Source organism: Arachis ipaensis, chromosome B6 (genome assembly GCF_059453495.1).
Source record: "Arachis ipaensis isolate K30076 ecotype BB chromosome B6, ASM5945349v1, whole genome shotgun sequence".
NCBI classification, from domain to species: Eukaryota; Viridiplantae; Streptophyta; class Magnoliopsida; order Fabales; family Fabaceae; genus Arachis; species Arachis ipaensis.
Genome location: NC_142441.1, coordinates 26,137,093 through 26,158,242, shown reverse-complemented (window position 1 = coordinate 26,158,242; position 21,150 = coordinate 26,137,093). Strand labels below are relative to the sequence as shown.

General features: G+C 30.8%; 1 protein-coding gene across 2 annotated transcripts; it reads left to right on the top strand.

Moving 5' to 3' along the window:
- The first annotated feature begins 16,973 nt into the window (after positions 1-16,973).
- Positions 16,974-20,336, top strand: LOC148554939 (uncharacterized). Of its 2 annotated transcripts, XM_088492190.1 has the most exons (4): positions 16,974-17,167; positions 17,287-17,647; positions 18,512-18,598; positions 18,692-20,336. In XM_088492190.1, exons 2-4 carry the CDS (start codon positions 17,288-17,290, stop codon positions 19,913-19,915), a joined length of 1,671 nt encoding a protein of 556 aa, XP_088348316.1. In that variant the 5' UTR covers positions 16,974-17,167; position 17,287; the 3' UTR covers positions 19,916-20,336. The 2 variants fall into 2 exon arrangements, with proteins under 2 accessions (XP_088348316.1, XP_088348317.1); XM_088492191.1 differs by lacking the exon at positions 16,974-17,167 and having other exon boundaries at positions 17,208-17,647.
- The last annotated feature ends 814 nt before the right edge of the window (positions 20,337-21,150 follow it).

Genomic DNA, 21,150 nt, shown 5'->3' with positions numbered 1-21,150 from the left:
TCAAACGTTCATACCAAGTTCTTGGAGCTTGTTTAAGACCATAAAGAGCTTTCTTGAGTTTAAAAACATGATTAGGATTTTCATAATCCTCAAAACCGGGAGGTTGTTCAACATATACTTCTTCTTGAATGAAACCATTAAGAAAGGCACTCTTAACATCCATTTGATAAAGTTTGAAGTTATAAGAGGATGCAAAAGCAAGTAACATCCTAATTGCTTCTAATCTAGCTACGGGAGCATAAGTTTCGTCATAATCAATGCCTTCCTCTTTATTATAACCTTTAGCTACTAATCTAGCTTTGTTTCTAACAATTGTACCATTTTCATCGAGTTTATTTCTAAAAACCCATTTTGTTCCTATAATTGTTTGATTACTTGGTTTAGGCACCAATTCCCAAACGTCATTTCGTTTGAATTGGTTAAGCTCCTCTTGCATTGCCATAGCCCAATGTTCATCATCAATTGCGGACTCAATGGTAGATGGTTCAATTTGAGAAACAAAAGCACTATATGCAAATAAATTTCTAAAAGTGGATCGAGTTGTTACCCCTTTCGAAACATCACCAATGACGTTGTCTAGAGGATGATCCTTTGAAGTACGCCAGTCCTTTGGAAGTGCATTTATTTGTGCTTGTGATGGTTCAATTTCTTCAACTTGAACACTATCCTTTGTTGAGCTTGTAGAGGCTTCATTTAAATCTTTTTCTTTGTCTTCACCATTCAAATTTAGTGAATCAAAGTTTTCTATATTTTCATCAAAATCTTTTCTAGCACAACAACGGTTAGTTTCATCAAAAGCGACATGAATACTTTCTTCCACAGTCATGATGCGTTTATTATATACTCTAAAAGCTTTGCTAGTTAAAGAGTAGCCTAAGAAGATTCCTTCATCAGCCTTAGCATCAAATTTGCCTAAGTTATCTTTTCCATTATTTAGAATAAAGCATTTACAGCCAAAGACGTGAAGGTGGGAAATATTTGGCTTTCTTCCTTTGTACAATTCGTACGGTGTTTTCTTAAGAATAGGTCGAATGATAATCCTATTCATAACATAACACGCGGTACTAACCGCATCCGCCCAAAAGTACTTAGGAATATTAGCCTCATTGAGCATAGTTCTCGCCATTTCTTCTAAATGACGATTTTTCCTTTCAACCACACCATTTTGTTGTGGTGTTCTAGGAGAGGAAAAATTATGCTCAATGCCATTTTCTTCACAAAAAGTTTCAAAAAGATTGTTTTCAAATTCTCCACCATGATCACTTCTAATAGATGATATATGCAAATTCTTTTCATTTTGAATAACTTTGGCTAATCTTTTGAATGCTCGAAATGCATCACTCTTGTTTGCTAGGAACAAGGTCCATGTAAATCGAGAGTAATCATCAATAATAACTAAAGCATAGTAATTGCCACCAAAGCTCATAGTCCTAGAAGGACCAAATAAATCCATGTGCAAAAGTTGTAATGGCCTTGTTGAAACAATGTTTTTGGATTTAAAAGAGGCCTTTACTTGTTTTCCCTTTTGACATGCGTCGCAAAGGACGTCTTTTTCAAAACGTAGCTTTGGTAAGCCAATTACTAACTCTTTAGAGACCAACTTGCTAAGATGGTCCATGTTAGCATGAGCTACTCTACGATGCCATAACCAAGTTTCATCATTTTTACTAACAAGGCATTTCACATCATTTGAGGAAACTTCATCTAGATTAATCATGTATACATTGTCATCATTTTAAATTATAAACCTTATTTATAATTAAGAGTAATATTTTAACACCACCAATTAGCCACACATATAAAAATACAAGAACAATTCTATTGTCATAATTATAATCTAACTTTATAAGCAATACAATACAATGAAACTATATATAAGTAATATAACTAAATTTTATCTACATCTATAGTCACATTTCATAAATAATATAATTAAATAATATTTATGTTTATAATTAAAATATGAATAAAAATACAAAAAATTATCAGGATAGTTAATTTTTTTCGTTCATAATTTTTGTTATTATTTTTGTTGTGAAAAGTTTAATTATTTTAATAATTAATTATTTTTTAAAAAAGATAATTGAATAACACAAAAAAGTCTTATTAAGAGTAATTTATTTATATATAATTAAAAATAATTGAATAATTATATACGGTAAAAAATTAATATTATTAAAATATAAAAATAAATTTATTTTAAAATTAAAAATAAAGTTTATTTAAAAATAAAAATAAAAATCATGTTTTTTTTTTCTTTTTTCCAAAATTTATCTACGAGTAATTCTATAAATATTTTATGATGAATAAAAATATTAAACTCGTACTAAAATTTATTCTAATAAAATTTATTTTTATTCTGCTAAATATTAAATAAACTATTGAAAAGAATTTTGTTTCCTCCATTAGAAAAGGAAGCACGTCACCAAATAATTTATCATCCGAATTATATATGAATCAAATTGATAATATGAGAGCTAACACTACAAAAATCGATAACAAAGTTAGGAACTTACAAAACCTTTCTTAAGATCATAGAAAAAAAACTTTTATATTTGTGTGATATATAAAACAATTATCATATTATTACTATTATTACATTATATATATATATGAGCAAAAAAGTCCAACTATTTTAAAGTAAAATTTTCTTTTAATATTTGATTAAATGTTCTTGTATTTAGTACTTTTTTTTGCACTTCCTCTTAGTTAAAAATATAATCATTATAATTTTTTAGTTATTATTGCTAGGGGTGTTTACAGATGGGATATGGCTGAAATTTCGATCTAATCCGCACTAAATTCATTAGATCAAATTCGATTTTCGCACTTTTTATGTTTGGATCAGATATCAAATATATCCATAAAATAAAAAATATTAAAAAATTTTATTTTTATAAAAAAAGTCAATAATTTTTTTTGTTTACTTTTGTAAACATATTTACTTCTATCTGATTAGAGTGTGGATCCGATTCGATCCAATTCGATCATCTTACAGATCAGATCATATCCTCAAATTACAGATCAGATACGGATAAATACTGTGGATTTATATGGATATAATCTAATCTATGAACACCCCTAACTACTACTATAGGTTCATTGTTGCAAAAGAATGCTTATTTTATTATAAACCATTATTAGATCTTAATTACCATTAAAATAACTTAATTGTCGATAAAGAGATAATACTTATTGGTCTCTGAACATATGTTCGTATTTGAATCCATAGTTGTAAAAATCGAACTAAATTGGCTGGTTCGACCGGAAAGCTAGTGAACCGGACTAGAACCGAATCCTAGTTCGGTTCGATTTACTCCTTGGACCGTTTAAAGAATAAAATCGGTGTGAACTGATAAGAACCGGTGCAAACCGGTCTAACCGAACTGGTCTGCTTGAAAAAATTTTTAAAATATCTCCACAAGGTCTCGAATCAAGAACCTTGGAGCAAAAGCAACATCTACTTGCCACTTAGCCATTGCACTTCTAAATATTATATTTGACAAATACTAATTATATAGTATACATAAATATCTAATTTAATTTAATTTTTGTTTTTTATATTTTTAAAATTAATTATATTTTAATTATATACCATTATTAATATAAATATAAATTTTACTAAAAATTTATTAATTTACTTGATCTATTTTATTGCTAGTATTGTGATTAAGGTTATTTATTTTTATGTTAGTGTTAAAATCTACTGATATTATAGTTAGATGATAGGCTTTGTGAATTAATTATTTTTTTATTGTGTCAAAATAAGATACTATTGTAGTATTAAAATTTTATGATTTTTTTATATTAGTTATTTTTAGAAGTTGAGACTTGATTCTTCATAAAATGTTAGTGAAGATATGTATTTCAAATTTTAATTTTAAGTTTTTAATTATTTTATATTTTATATTTATGTGAGATCGATTTTATCGGTTCAACCAGTGATTTATCGGTTGAACCAATAAACCAGTGAACCAGTAGCTTGACCGGTTCGATCACTGGTTCGGTTCTAACAACTATGTTTCAATCTAATTTCAAAAATTTTGATTTACTCAATTTAGTCCCCCAACTTAATAGTTATGACTCACATTGGTTCCTAATCTTATTTTTGTCACTGTCTCACAAAATCTTTAACGACATGCTGAGATGGACTAACGACCGTTACATTATACATTCTAGCGACTGTTTGATGTGACAATTTAAATTTTTTTTACCTTATTTTTTTCAACTAAACACTTAAAACCCTAATATGAGTCACGGATACCTAAGTTAAAAAATCAAACTAAGTAAATTGAAACTTTAAAAATCAGATTAAAGCTCGAATATAACTTCAAAACAGAACTTTAACTTATGTAGTAATTAATTCAAATGAGAATCAAATAAATCAAAATTCAACATAATTTTTATCAATGTTTTCAAATTCGAAATTTCTATACCAAAATTAACTAGGATTTTTCTTTAAATAAAAAATTTAATGAATAGTGACTTTAATTATCTTAACCAATGTCCTAATTAATTATTTTTATGTCTTAAAAAAACTGTATATGAGAAGAAAATAATTAATTTGTGTACTTTAATAAATAGTTATTTTACTAAAATGAAAGAAACTATTTTTTTTAGAATTTTTAAGAACTAATTAATATTATATATATTTTGTTACACTACATTTAGTTATAAAAATTTTATTTATTTCTAATGTTTATATTAAAAATAAAAAAAAAATTTAAATTAGTGAATCTTAATATATAATATAATAATAATATAATAATTATTTTATATATTGTATGAATAAAAAATTAATTATTTTTTTATTTATAAAAATTTTAAGAGCTTGTTTTATATATATATATATATATATATATATATATATATATATATATATATATATATATATATTTTGATGAATGTGATATTTTTTTTATGTAAATAATCTTTTAAAAAAAATCTAATAGTTAATTTATTACCTTTTTTGTTTTAGTCTAAATTAAATTTTTTTATTGTTTCTGGAAAGAAAATCTTTTGAGGAATTTAATAATATGTGATGAGGAATACCGAATAAATTATACAGAAACCAATTAAAACACAATATGAAAACATCTTTAAAAAAAGACGTTTTATGCGTCTTTATCTGAGTGGCCTCCTATAAGAAAAGGAAAGGGGTAATGGCGGCTAGGAAAGGGAAAAAATATTAAAGTTAGGATTTTGTTGTGTAAAAGTTAGGATTTGTATAAAGTAAAAATATTAATAAGATAATAGGGTTAAGTAATAATTCAAATTAAAATTTAATATAAAATGATTATCTTTGAAATACTATTTATTATCAACTTGAATTCTATTTTCGAATAAATACTAATTTAACGAAAATTGATGATAATTAGATTAATTCTCCTTTATTTATAAAATAAGATTAAAAATATATATATTAAAATTAAGGCATATCAAATACTCATTATTTTTGAATTATAAGAACTCTAAATAATAAATAAGAGTTTATTCAATTTTTATATAAAAATCTCTAAAATATAGTCTTAAATAAATATAATACATCATAAATAATTTATTAATAAATTTTTAAAATTTAAGGGTCTTACAAATAGGATATTGTAGTATAGATATAAGTAGATAGCATTCATTAGTATAGTTACATGCACATAAGTAGTTTCATTCAACAAGTTGTTTACTCCTTTTATCCCTTCTTTTTTATTAGCACAAGAACATGCTATTGTTTAAGTGTGAGAGAATTGATGAATCCATATTTGATAATGAATTTTGTCTTGAATTGAGTGGATTTTATCATATAAACTCACATTTATTTACTTAAATAACATGCTTTTGTGGTTTCTCTCTAAATTGCACCTAAATATAAAAACATGCTTTATACGCTTCAAAAATATTAATTTTAATTTTCTTAAATTTCATTCAATATCTTGATATATTTATTAAGTGATTATAGGTTTAGAAATTAAGGATGGATTGAAAGAAGTGGAGAAAGAAGCATGCAAGAGTGAGAAATTATGAAGAAGTGAAGTTTTGGATTTCAGCAAGTCCGCGTACACGGACCATATTGCTGCGTACGCGGGAACACAAACATACCTCATTAACGGAACACGTGGGGGGCGATTTCTGAAGTCCTTTTGGCCCAGTTTCAAACCCAATTCAAAGATTAGAGGCTGGGGGTGAAGGAGGCAACAACACAATATACCATTAGTTAGATTTTACATAGTTCTTACTTTTAGAGAGAGAAACTCTTCCTTCTCTGTAGGTTTTAGTGTTCTTTGTTCACTTTTGTTTCAATCTATGGATTAGACCTTCGTTAATTTCAGTTTTATTACCATAATTGTAGTTTCTCTAGTTTAATTTTACTTAGTGATCCTGCAACTCTAGTTATTTTGGTTTGTGATTTTGGATCTTGTTGAATTTAATTTCTAATTAATGCATTGAGGTTTTTATGTTTCATAGATATTATTTGAATTATTATTGTTGATAGTTGATAGTGGGTAAATTTAATTTGAATTAATTTTTCAATTTTATGATGCCTTTTATTAGTGATCACCAAGTGTTTGTGAAAATGCATCTTATGAATATGGAGTAGATTTTCATTCTTGGCTTTAGGGTTGAGTAATTGGAGACTATTGAGTTGTCAAAATCTAGTGTTGATTGGTAATTGGAGGTTGCTAGTTGGCTTGAATTCCACTAAAGTTAATCTTTCATTAGGATTTGATTAGGACTTGTGGACTAGAATCAATTGTGCTCACTTGACTTTCCTTTAATTGTTAGAGGATAACTAAATGAGAATAATAGACAATTACCATAATAATTGAGGATGATAATGAGGATAGAAATTCTAATTCTCACCCCTAGCTAAAACTTTTATTATTGATTGATTGTCATTCATCTTTATTAGTTTTGATTTCTTAGTTTTCTCAATTTAATTTCATATCTCCTAGTCATATGTCCTTTTAGTTGCTATTATCTTAATGCATGCTTGTTAGCTAGTCAATTATTTGATTGGTGAATTTAGTTGTTTCATTTTAATTATTGATTGTTGATTGCTCTTGAATTCTTGGCACTTTACTTTTTTTGCAAGTAACCCAAGAATCCCCAAACTTTCTAACCAATGATGTGCATTCAATTGTAAGTCCTAGGAAAAACGACTCGGGATCCTACTCCCGATTATTGATTTGATTGTTGTGAAACTCTTCTAAACTTTGATTGGGAATTGCTTGTCAGTTTAGGCTATACTTGCGACACTTGAGTTGAAATATCCCTTGAAAATTTTCTAGATCGACATTTATCCTCCATCAAGGTTGTATTGAGATCACATTAATTTAATGCATCTAGGTTCACATTGAATAGATGGAATATATTTATCAAACCACAACCATGGCAAAAACACAAATAAATTGAAATGTATTCTAATTACTACAACACAATTGCATAAGCTAATTTGAAAAACTAAAAAGTGGCTATTCAATAAAACATAACACAAATAAAAAATTAACCCTCATTTTCATCAAAAGGGAAAACATTATATGAGTAAAACATAAATGAACCAAAATTTATTTTACTAAACACCAAAATTTCTATTATGGTGCGTCATATCCTCTCTAGGATAATTCATATCCTGTGCATGATAAATATTGGAGCTTGACTGAATCATTGATCTACCATCTAAAAAAAAGGTTCAACTACAAAAAAAGTAATTGTTAAAGAATTAACCGAAATATTATCATAACAACACTATTGTGTAATAACAAATGGACCAAAAATTGTGCATTCTATAAATTCAGAAACTCCTGTATTCTATCCAAATTTAAATTCATAAACAACATTGATTTTAGCAAAGAAGAATGTGATTATTCATTATCACTTTATTTAATTGTATTAGATTCTATTTAATTCAAAATTGTTAAAGAATGAACCGAAATATTATCAAAATGACACCATTGTATAATAACAAATGAAATCATAGATAACACTGATTTTAGCAAAGAAGAATAAAATTATTTATTATCACTTTATTCAATTGTATTAGATTCCATCCCATTCCATTCAATTCAAAATTGTTGAAGAATGAAACTAGATAAAATTAAGAACGATCCAAACTCCATCCACTTGATTCAATCCAAAAGAATAATCCAAATCGCTCTCATTCAACTGATTTGAATTTGTTGAGTCTGCAGCGAAATTTTGACTTCTAATAGATAGAAAGTAATATGAAATTAAACACTATCCACAATAATGCACTAACTATAACAAAGCCAATATGAGAAAATAGGATGTGAATTAACTTTCTTTCTTATTTTTTGATGATGTTTCAACTACATTGTTACAGAAATATATATAGTATCATCTATGCTATAATTTTAATGAATGAGAATAAAATCCTATGAAAACTCCCTACAAGTTCTTTTCTATTAAAACTCCTTGCAAACCTTATTTTACTCCCTAAGTTTGCTCTTAGTCTTTCTTTTATTCTCACAATTCTCCACCTCATTCACAATTTGAAATCTACTCAAATTTTGGATGATCAAAGTGTGGTATTCATATCTGGTTGCATCATTTTTACAATGACTGCCTACGTACCCTTGTTCAGGATCAAACCAATCGTAGTTCCTCTATTTCTCCATGTAATGCCTAACGTGAAGCAATATTGAGCAATTCTAAACAGTGTTGGAACTTGTTTCCTGACACTACTTTAGTCAACATATCAGCAGGATTTTTATCTGTGTGTACTTTTATAAGAGAAATGTTGTCTTTCTCTATAACATCGCGCACGAAGTGATATCTTACATCAATATGCTTGGTACGAGCATGATGAACCTGATTTTTAGCCAAATGAATTGCACTTTGACTATCACAACTCAGATTCACGCAATCTTGCTTCAACCCCAAATCATCTAGAAGACCCCTTAGCCACAATGCTTTTTTCACCCCTTCTGCTACTGCCATGTACTCAGCTTCTGTAGTAGATAGTGTCACTGTAGCTTGTAATATTGATAGCCAACTAACTGGAGCACTTTGTATTTTATATACATAACCAGTCGTAGAACGTCTTCTATCTAGATCACCAGCATAATCAGAATCAACAAAGCCGCTGATTTGACATTATTTTCCACTAAAGCATAAACCTGTGTCAATGGTACCCTTCAAGTATCTTAATATCCACTTGACTGCTTCCCAATGTGCCTTACCTGGGTTTGTCATGAATCAGAATCAACAAAGCCACTGATTTGACATGATTTTCCACTAAAGCATAAACCTGTGTCAATGGTACCCTTCAAGTATCTTAATATCCACTTGACTGCTTCCCAATGTGCCTTACCTGGGTTTGTCATGAACCTGCTAACAACATTGGCTGCCTGTGAAATATCTGGGCGTGTACACACCATAGCATACATTAGGCTACCGACTGCACTAGCATAAGGTACATTTTCCATGTAAGCCTTATCCTCTGCTATTGTGGGAGATTGTTTACTAGAGAGCCTAAAATGTGGAGCCAACGGCGTTACCACCGATTTAGCATTTTTCATTTCAAACCTTTCAATGACGGGCACAATGTATCCTCTTTGGCTCAAGAACAATTTTTTACTTGATCTCTCTCTTTTAATTTCCATGCCTAATATTTTTCATGCAACATCCAAGTCTTTTGTTTCAAATTCTTTACCAAGTTGAACCTTTAACATATTTATCTCTACCTTGCTCTTAGAGGCAATAAGCATGTCATCTACATACAATAGAAGATAGATATAATCACCTCTAGAAAGCTTACGAATGTATACACAACAATCATAATTACTTTTGGAAAAACCTTGTTTTAACATAAAGGAGTCAAATCGCTTATACCATTGTCGAGGAGATTGTTTCAATCCATATAGCGATTTCCTCAAGCGACATACCTGACTTTCTTTACCCTCAACCTTGAAATCATCAGGTTGATACATGTAGATTTCTTCCTTTAAGTCACTGTGCAAGAATGCAGTCTTCACGTCTAGTTGTTCCAACTCAAGATCACCATGAGCGACAAGACTTAAAAGCACCCGTATGGAAGTGTGTTCCACCACAGGAGAAAATATCTCATTGTAATCAACACCTTCTTTCTGTGCAAATCCCTTTGCTACTAACCTATCTTTGAATCTTGTACCATCTGACTTAGTAGGATCTTCTTTTCTTTTATACATCTACTTACAACCAATTGCAGTTTTTCCCACAGGCAATGGGACCACATCCCATGTCTTGTTCTTATGAAGAGATTGCATCTCTTCCTCCATAGCGACAAACCAACTCTCTCTATCTTTGTCTTTGATAGCATATTTGAAGGTGACCGGCTCATCATCCTCCACTGAGAGTGCATAATCTACCAAATTTACCTGCCTATAATGTCTCAAAGGCTTGTCTGACCCGAACTTCTGAACAAATTTATAATTCCTCTTTGCCCTAGTAGATGCCAAAGAATCCTGCTGCTGCTGTTGTAATGCATGTGTATTTTCTCGCTGAATTTTTTCATGATCAAGTTCATCCTCTGCGTCATCTCGAGTAGCATTATGATGCTCCACCTGAACATTACTAGAGTCTATTTGTTGGTATTTAGACTCTATCTCCACCACTTGAGTATTTGAAGTTTTTCCAACATCACCATCATCTGGCACCATATATTTAGACAAAGCTACCATAGATCGTTCATTAAAGGTAACATCTCTGCTAATTACAAACTTAGAATCATTTACACTCCAAAGGCGATAGCCTTGAACCCCTCTTGGATACCCCAAAAAAATTGCCTTCTTAGCTCTATCATCAAGCTTATAAGGTTGTGCATCCAAAGACTCTAAATTTCTCGTAATCTGTATGTTCCCCTTACCACACCTTATAAGGTGTGTCTCCATCTAGAGAAGAATGTGGGGATCGATTCACTATGTAGCAAGCTGTAGCAACCGATTTTGCCCACCATTCTCTGCCTAACCCGGAATTAGAGCGCATACACCTTGCATTCTCAAATAGCGTACGATTCAGTCGTTCGGCAACTCCATTCTGTTGTGGTGTTTCTCTAACTGTCTGGTGTCTTGTAATGCCTTCTCGGTCACAGAACTCATTGAAAGCCCCATCCGTGTACTTTGTGCAATTATCATATCGTAGAGTTTTCAGCTTCCTACCTGTTCGGTTTTCAACCATTGCTCTCCACCACTTAAAAGTATCGAATACCTCATTCTTATGTTTGAGAAAGTAAATCCAAACATACCTAGAATAATCATCAACAAAAGTAACAAAATATCTGGAACCACCCTTGGAAGTAACTTTAGCCGGGCCCAAACATCAGTATGCACGTAGTCTAACAACCCTCTGCTTTTATGCTTGCTTGTAGAAAACTTCACCCTATGTGCCTTTCCATACACACAATGCTCACAAAATTCCATTTGTGGTTTCTTCATATTCTTCAGAAAACCTTGTCCACAAAGCAATGATAGACCTTTCTCTAACATATGTCCAAGCCGCATGTGTCATATTCTTGTGCAATTTGTTTGATCTCTACTTCCACCGATTCCAACTGCTAACTCACCTGTGACTGTTGTCCCCAAAAGAGAATAAAGATTGCTGTGATGAATTCCCTTCATCACTACCAAATAACCACGAATAACTTTTAGTACCCCATTTTTCGCAACTATTTTGCAGCCATTTTTCTCCAACAAACCTATGGAGATAAGATTTTTCTGCAAGTCTGGAATATGCCTCACATCCTTTATGGTTTTTACTCCTCCATCATGCATCTTTATTCTTATAGTATCCAACCCCACAGTTTTACAAGCATGATCATTGCCCATTAAAACTGTGCCACCATTTATGCTTTCATAGGTAGTAAACCACTTCCTATTTGAACACATATGGTGAGAGGCTCCTGAATCAAGAATCCACTTACCGGAGATTTCATAAGATTGTTCTGTTACAGAGTAACAATCCTCCTCATCATTTGAGATGTAGCTTGCTTCTTGCTTTTCTTTTGGGTTGTCGTTGTTCTGTTTCTTGAAAGTTATTTTTTTATTTGGACAATTTGCTTTGAAATGTCCAGCCTCACCACATTTAAAGCATGTTCTCTCCGCGTGAGGTCTAGATTTTGGCATAGACTTTCCACGCTTATTACCTTTTCCTCTTTCATTAGTCCTTCCTCTAGCCGCGAACAATCCTTGTGCTTGATCAATGTACTCTCTTCCATTTGAAGATGACATTACACTTGTAGCAACCTTACGTAGATCATCCGCTAAAAGTGATGCCCTCGTCTCATCCATGGTCAGAGTGTCACCCACCAACATCGATGTCTGCACTAGATTTTCATAGGACTTTGGTAATAAAAGTAACAATATGAGTGCCTGGTCTTCATCATTAAACTTCACATCTATATCTTTTAAGTTTGATATGATCCTATCAAACTTATTGATATATTCTCGGATTGAGGTGCCTTCCTCCATCTTGCACGTATACAATTTGGATTTTAAGTAGATCCTGTTAGTTAGAGTCTTTGTCATGAAGTTACTTTCTAACTTTAACCAGATGACTGCTGCAGTTGCTTCTTTGTTCACTAAAAAAGCAACATCCCTCTCAAGGCATAAGATTATTGCAGCCCGTGCTACAAGATCTAATTCTTCCCAATCCTCATCTTTCATTCCTTCCGGCTTTTTCTCTTTTCCCGCTAGTGCCTTGTGTAACTTTTGTGATATAAGCAGATTTTTTATCTGCATCCTCCAATAGAAAAAATTATTTTTTCCATTGAACTTCTCGATTTCATATTTGCCTTCTTTGACATTACTACTAGTAGAAGCCATTATATTCAAAATTAAATTTTACCACTCAAATAATGAATAATATAACGTTGGCTCTTGATACCAATTGTTGAGTCTACAGCGGAATTTGGACTTCTAATAGATAGAAAGTAATATAAAATTGAACACTACCCATAATAATGCACTAACTATAACAAAGCCAATATGAGAAAATAGGATGTGAATTAACTTTCTTTCTTATTTTTTGATGATGTTTCAACTACATTGTTACAGAAATATATAGTATCATCTATGCTATAATTTTAATGAATGAGAATAAAATCCTCCTATGAAAACTCCCTACAAGTTCTTTTCTATTAAAACTCCTTGCAAACCTTATTTTACTCCCTAAGTTTGCTCTTAGCCTTTCTTTTATTCTCACAGAATTTGAATTATTCATTGTTTTGGAGCACACAAAATCTAAACAATTTTAATTACACTAATTGATTTCATAAAAAACAAATGTAGATCAAAATCTGAAAAGAAAGAGAATAAAATCAGAGGAGAACACAACGAAATTAAAGAAGAAAACAAAAATTTAAAGAGAAAGAGACAATAATCAAAAGAAAAGGTTTATGTTAAAGAGGAAGGAAGAAGGAGATATTTATGTTAAAAGTTTGTTATAAGTAGTATAACGTGTAACTCTAAATCATTTGATTGAATTTCGTTAGTGAAATCACTTATATGCAGAATATTATTATAAAATGTTTACTAGAAATATGAAAAATAAAGTTGGCTATTAATAAGCATACAATATGATTATTACAATATATAGTTGGTGATAATAAAAAAAACATATTTTATGTTATTAGTTTTTGTAAAAGAATATATATATATATATATATATATATTACCACATTATAAAAATATTTAATTTTTAAACACTTAAAAATTCTAAATGAATGAATGTATAAAAATACTTATGGTGCATCAAAACTATAAAAATGAGAAAATTTTTAAATAAATAAAATAAATAATTATTTATTGATATATAATTCTTTTAGAAATTTATATTTTTTCTTTTATTAAATATGTCGATAGCATTACGATTTTGGATCAATTAAAAAAAATCGATATAATTTGTTAGATGTTATTAATTTGCTTTTTATTTTTCTATTTAATAAAATTTTTTTTAAAATAATTGTGATTTATATTGTATCAATATGAAATTTAATTTTTAACTCAATTTAATTGAAATTATTGTGATTTCGATTAGAATAAATCTCTATATCCAAGCAAAATACTTATCCAAGTTGTTATAACAACTTTTTAAATTACGTGCTCTTTCTCATTTTTTTTCTTCTTCTCCTTCTCCTCGTATTTCTTCTAAATTCGCGCAGGTTTTTCTTCTTCCCTTCTTCTTCTCCTCCTTTTTCTTCTCCTCTTTCTTCTCCAAATTTGCACACGCATGTTTTTTTCCTTTCCTTCTTCTTCTTATCCTCCTCCTCCTTCTTTTTCTTTATCGTCACCACTAATAACACCAACATTTTGCAAATGTCTTTATTAGTTCTGATTTTCTCTTCTGCCATCACTAAATAAATTCGGTTCATTTTTTAATTTATTTTGATTCATTCGTGTGTTAATTGTCGGTTCATTTGTGTGTTAATTTCGGTTCATTTTTTATTCACAAGTGAATCGAAAATGAACCAAAATTAATTCACAAATGAACTAAAATAAACTAAAAAATGAACTAAAATTATTTAATGATGGGATCAAAGAAAATCAGAACCAATAAAGATGTTAGCAAAATGTTAGTGTTGTTGGTAATGATGACAATGAAAGAAGAAGAGAAGAAAAAGAAGAACTCATGCATGAATTTGAAACAAATGTTAGGAAATTATTTAATTTTCTAGTTTATTTGTGGACAATACATATATTAATCATAATAACAAATTATGCTATTTCAAATGAAATCACTTATATAATGGTGATCTCATTTACTGCTATAAATGTTAAATTGAATAAGTCATAATTACTTTTGATTGGGAATTAAATGAGAATAAAATCAGATATTATCTTTTGGACTTTAGATAATTATCTTTTGGATTTTAGATATATTATCTTTTAGACTTTATATACTATTTTTATTTGGGTTTTAGGGTTTAATGGGTGTCATCTCAAATATAATTAGTGCCTTCAGGGTTTCGTACCCAATATACCAAAACTGCCTCAACAACTCTTTTTCAATAAGAGAATCTGCAATTCAGCCGCATAGGAATACAGAAGGCTTTAGTTGAAGAAGATCGAAAGAACCACAATATCCAAACTCTTCCGATTGTGATTCATATTTATGAATTCAGTTATGCTTCTGCATTTAAGTATTTTATTTTTTAATGATTTAACATGAATAATCGAATTCTGTGAAAATTTCAACAAAAAGAAGTGCGGGGGAGGATAAGAAAAAAAATGCGTGTAATGACGCTCTTTTAATGAGAGTAATTTTTGTTGGTGTTGGATCTAATCTACATTTTAAATTTTAAAAATATTTTAATTTAAATTAAAAAATTAAAAAAAGGAAAATATAAATTTTTTTTTTAAAATATATCAATAAATAAATAATTTATTAATTTATTTCATTTGTTTTTAAAAAATCCTAAAAATGTCATAGTCCCAAAAAAAATTGACAATAATAGTATAGGAAACATTTTAAGTGCAGTGCACTGGGAGTACCGGTGCACCAGTTGTTTTAGCCGTTAATCTGAATTATAAAAAATATATATAATATATATTAATTGAAAGTTAAAACAACTGGTGCACCGGTACTCCCCGGTGCACTTGAAATGTTTCCAATAGTATAATAGGCTCAGGATTCGGTGGTCGAGGAATCTTTGGACCACTTAGTGGTCCAAGTAAAAAACATGTTTTTGGAGTTTTTTTATCAATTGTTACGTAGTTCTTGAACTAATTTTAATTACAAATCAACCCATATATTTTATTTAATTATAAAAATAGTTTTTTATTTTATAAATTATTATTTTATCAATTATCAATTATATTTATTAACAATCAAATACAAAAATAACAACCAATTATATCCTCCATTCATCCTAATAATTACAATTGATTAAAAAATTAACTTTGATCTCGTTACGTTCGTCCATGGCTTCCAAATCGTGTTTCCTTGAAATTCAATCGATTGTTTTTGGCTTCCAAGTCGTGTTTCCTTGAAATTCAATCGATTGGTCTTTCAAAACAATCGATTGAATGATAACTCAATCGATTGGTTTACACTATATCACAAAACAATCGATTGAAAGTTGTAAGGTAGAATGGTAAAAAGCTTAAACCAATCGATTATTTATACTTTCCAATCTAATGAATGCCTCAAAACAATCGATTGTTGTTGTTACTCAATTGATTGAATTCACGAAAACAACATGGATTTGCCAAATACAATCGATTGGAAAGTGATGACATTGAAGTTTTAGCCAAATTCAATCGATTGGTAATGTAATCCAATCGATTGGAAGGTGATGAAGTTGAATATTTTGCCAATTTCAATCGATTGGTAATGGAATATCCATCTACTCAATCAATTGGTAATGTTCTCATTTTTCAGAATTCTGTAGGATTTTGCACAATTTATTCTATTCTACTTTCATAAATCACAAATAGGTTGTACAAATCCTCATTAATCCAATTTTTTTTTCAATCACCATGATCAGGATCTTATTATCTTCTTGCACCAATATCAATGTATTAACATAAGAACAATTTTTATCATTTAACTTAAATCATTGATCCTGTAGTTTGGTCTAGTTTGGACGAAGGAAATGTATTTTTACTAGTATTAATTAAATCCGAGATATACATGACGAAATTAAAGTCATGGACGAACGTAACGAGATCAAAGTTAATTTTTTAATCAATTGAAATTATTAGGATGAATGGAGGATATAATTGGTTGTTATTTTTGTATTTGATTGTTAATAAATATAATAAATAATTGATAAAATAATAATTTATAAAATAAAAAATTATTTTTATAATTAAATAAAATATATGAAATTAATTTGTAATTAAAATTAGTTCAAAAACTACGTAGTAATTCATAAAAAAAACTCCAAAAACATGTTTTCTACTTAGATTCCTGGACCACCGAATCCTGTGATACTCAATTACTCATCCATGTTAGTAAAACCAAGTAACCAACTAACCAAGCGTGTAAACGAAGGAATAGAGTGATGATTTGAATTCCCCCTCCCTCTCTCGGTTACCACGAAATCTCCTTCACATTACTCAATAGGTAACCGTCCACTCCATCAAAACCTTTTGCAATTCTCTCTTCTGTTACTGTTACTCCTTTCTTCATCTCTTCACAACCGTCAAACCCCTTCTCTCCCTCTTTGCAAGGAAAGGTTTGTCAGATTTGATTTTTATAAAGTTTTCATGCAACCAAACTCCTTTTTTTTTGTTTGGGGGATTCGGGGGGAACAGAAAACAAAAAAAGGTTGATTTTTTATTCTTTTTATGCTAGCATGGAAGGTTCACCACTTGTGTTGGATATAAGCTCCGATGAAGAACCGTGTTTGGAAGAAAGTGATGCAAAGAAGAGAATTGACTATGATGATATGATAAAGGAGTGGTTGGTCATGCCTGATGAAGAACCAGAACTAGACCATGTTGTCGTGAATGAACTTGGACACAAGTCAAAGTCAAAGTCAAGATCTTCAGCATCAACGCCAAGTGTGAAAGACATGCAAGATCATAATGATGATGATGATGATGATGATTGTGTGATTCTGGATGGTGACCCTGAAAGAGCTGTTACCACCTCTGTAGAGGAAATCACAACAGCTGCCTCTGATGAGTTGGTTCTTGTTGGGGAGAAGGGTCAGGTCTGGTGTTGTTTCCATTTTTGTTACTTAGTGTTTGTTCTCTCACTTTCTTAATGTCATGCATATGAAATTGAATGTTTGTCCCCCTCTAATATACCTAAATTTTGTATTTTGTCTTTTGTGAGCTGTGATTTCGTCATTGTAGCATTGTAAATGTTACTATCTTGAGATTTGAGATATTTCCCCAAGTGTTTGAGTTTGACGGACCAGTGTTTGTGAGCTGGGATGTTGGAGGGAAGATGAGAAGGAAAGGGTTTAAAGAGTGAAATAGACTTCACTTTCTCATCAAGTTGCTTTCTTTCCCTCCAAAATCCTAACTTGCAAACATCCCATTAATTTATTTATTTAAACTTTTCTCAAGTGATAATGGAGATTGATAAGTTTGCTTGTGGACTTAACTATATGCCAGTCTCCATCGAAGACCGAAATTTGTTTGATATGCTCTTTCTTTCAGAGTTAATCCTCATAGGTTAGTTCCTTAACATTTGGGGTGCACCATTGCCAAGTTTAGCATCATCAGAATATCCTACCGGACATGAAATTTCTTCAGTGAGGGAATTTGAGACTTGAGAGGGATAAAAAGATTCGAGGAAGGTATGGTGCAGAAGACTGGATTCTGAAAATTGGTTCTGGTATCTAATTGGTTTTGATTGAGATCCTTAAATTTTTGGATCAATGTTAATTCAATCCATAGTTTTTTGGAAGAGTCCTGTGTAATTGTGTAACCATGTAAATGTTTGTTGGTTTTCAATTTTCATGTGTGGTCTTGTTTACTCAAAATAAAAATTTTCATACTTTCAAACTCATGGCTGAATGTATGTAACATTTTAGATGCGTAATTTCATTTTTGTTTATAACTTGCAGGTTGCATGCAGAGATTATCCTCATCCGCGGCATCTTTGTGCCAATTTCCCCTTTTCTTCCACTCCCCATGAGCAGCACTGTGAACAGGTGAAAATCATACTACTTAATGCTATGCATAACTTTGTACTTAGCTGGTTTCTTTTTTTTTATATGATTATTTATTTATTTGATGCTGTGCAGTGCTATTGTTACATATGTGACTGCCTATCACCATGTCCAAATTGGGGCATTGGTCTTTCAAGTGCAGATCACTGTCATGCAACTGCAGGATCTGGGATGTGGGAAACTCTTAGGAAAAATTTCAAGTTGGGAAAGATTGCTCCAATACCAGCATCGACCAATTATGTCACTTCATGTGAGGTTGTGAATGATATACACAACCTTGAGCTACGCCTTGATACTCCTCGGTTTTCTCCAGTTTCCCCATTATTGAATCAGTCATGGAATCCGATGGATATTCCTCAGTTTTCTCCAGTTTCCCCATTATTGAATCAGTCATGGAATCCAATGGTAAGTCTTGAACCTCAAAATCAAGCCTCTAACCAAATCATAGCATGGTCAAGCTCCTCGCAAAATTTTAGATCATTGAATCAAGTCTCCATGCCAATTACCATTCCTTTACGTCCCACCACCAACGCTGCACTTCAACATGGTGCAAACCATGCTAGATCTCCTGAGTCAGCATTTCCTTTCGCAAGGAGCGGATACCAGTCCCATTCTGTTCCAAGGCAAGTGCTAGGTGTACGAAATCACACCATCCAAAGGGGACAAGTTCATGGCGCTGTCTGCTTTAGCCCTCAGTTCCTCCATTCTCATATGATTGCCAGAGGAGTAAACAGTGCCAGGAGCATCCCAACGACAAACTACACTTCTCATGGTGATTCTTTTGGCCTCAGCAGTCAAGTTGGTTCGGCACAGGCACAGCAATATGGTAGATATCATCATGCAACTGGAATTTCTAATTATGGAACACCTTATGTGCAGAGTGATGCTATTGTCCCCAATACCATATGGTACCCACAACTAATACCTGAAAAAACCAGCCTGAACTATATTGATGTGAATAGAAATCAGCATCTAAATGAGCATCAATTTGTAAATCAAAATGGACCTGCTCAAGCAAAGATTGTGAAATGTGGAATGTCAATGCAAGATGCATGCCAACAACTTGGTGAAAGTCAAAATCAAATTGAATGTGCAGGGAAGGAAGATTCTTCAAGCAGCTCAAGATCTATAAACCAACCCCCCAATATTAGGAATTCAGGTACGGAGTTTACTCAAAGCCGAAACCTTGACTCAATTGATGATATCAAGAACTTGCTTTTCAATGAAGACGAATCTTTTCCAGAGGACGGTGCTTTGCCATCTGAACTGAATATAACATCTTATCTCGAGTCCAACTGATACAGGGAAGTTTGTTTTTTGATTTTGATGACCCCTCGAGTAGTCTCGAAGTGGAACTATTGCCAATGAAGGTGAAGCGCTTTGCTGCTATCTTCATTATTCTTAATAATGGCTAGTTCTCAGTAATGGCTGCTGGTTGGATGATGCTACAGTGGCTAATTGTTTTTTTTGTTAATGTTATTACCTAGCTTAGAATCTATGGCATCCCTGCATATGGCTAATCAAGTTGTGCTAACTGCTATTTTTAATGTCTCCATTGTAGGTGTTGGTTCTCGTTATTTTTACCTTGCTATCTTCTTTTCCTTCAGTTATGTTAACCTTAGAAAAGAAAAGAAAAACCTGTAAACAACTTACACTTGCTTACACTACCTCAAAATCATATGCTTATTGTGGGATGGAAGAAATCCGTTAATTTTGTTAATTTATCTTTGTAGCACTTCAAAATACTAGAGAAAAATGGTTGACTCAAGTTGGATAACATGAAGGAAAACTTTCGGTGAGAATACAAATATTTTGATGTTTGATTTCGTATAATTTTTATTGTGAGTTCTTGAATTAAAGTGTATTTTGTTTATCGTCATTAATTTTTTATAATATGAATTATTGCTCCTATTAAAAAGATCAGATTAAATAAAAAGAAGAGTACTAAAAAAAAAGGAATATGAAAAAATTAGAATAAAAAACATAATTAAACCAGCCAAAAGAAAAAATTATTAGATTCCTAAAGTTGAAAATGTTACATGTATCTCTCATAACTATATTTTTATATAAATTGAATGAGTTATATTCGATTTAAAGTAGTTAGTAGTAAATAGGTGAATCAATTTATTAAGATTTCATATAAATCGAATTGAGCTGATTTATTAGGGTTTCAATTTACCTTAAAGCATGTTTACATATAAATCGAAGTTCACTGTATAGATTTACTATGGACGACCAAACTTAATAATTCGAAGCATCCTCATTAAAAGTACTAGCTGAGCTCAATTTGATTTACTACCAACCTCTTTGAATTGAATATACCTCATTCAATTTATATAGAAATGTGATTATGGGCGATACAAGTAACGTTTTTAACTTTGGAAAATTTACGAATTTTCTTTTCTTCAGTTGATTTAATTACGTTTTTTACCCAAAAAATTATGGCTAAAAAAAGTAGTAAATTTCAATATATAAATTTAAGTTTCTTTTACAAAATGGTATTTAACTTTTGTTATTGATAAAATAGTCTCTAA

What these genes read in the sequence shown, in the direction of transcription:
- LOC148554939 (XM_088492190.1), top strand. Translation starts at nt 17,288, where the DNA reads ATGGAAGGTTCACCACTTGTGTTGGATATAAGCTCCGATGAAGAACCG. An exon ending in TTGTTGGGGAGAAGGGTCAG is followed by an intron (nt 17,648 to 18,511) that starts GTCTGGTGTTGT and finishes TATAACTTGCAG; the next exon opens with GTTGCATGCAGAGATTATCC. An exon ending in ATGAGCAGCACTGTGAACAG is followed by an intron (nt 18,599 to 18,691) that starts GTGAAAATCATA and finishes GATGCTGTGCAG; the next exon opens with TGCTATTGTTACATATGTGA.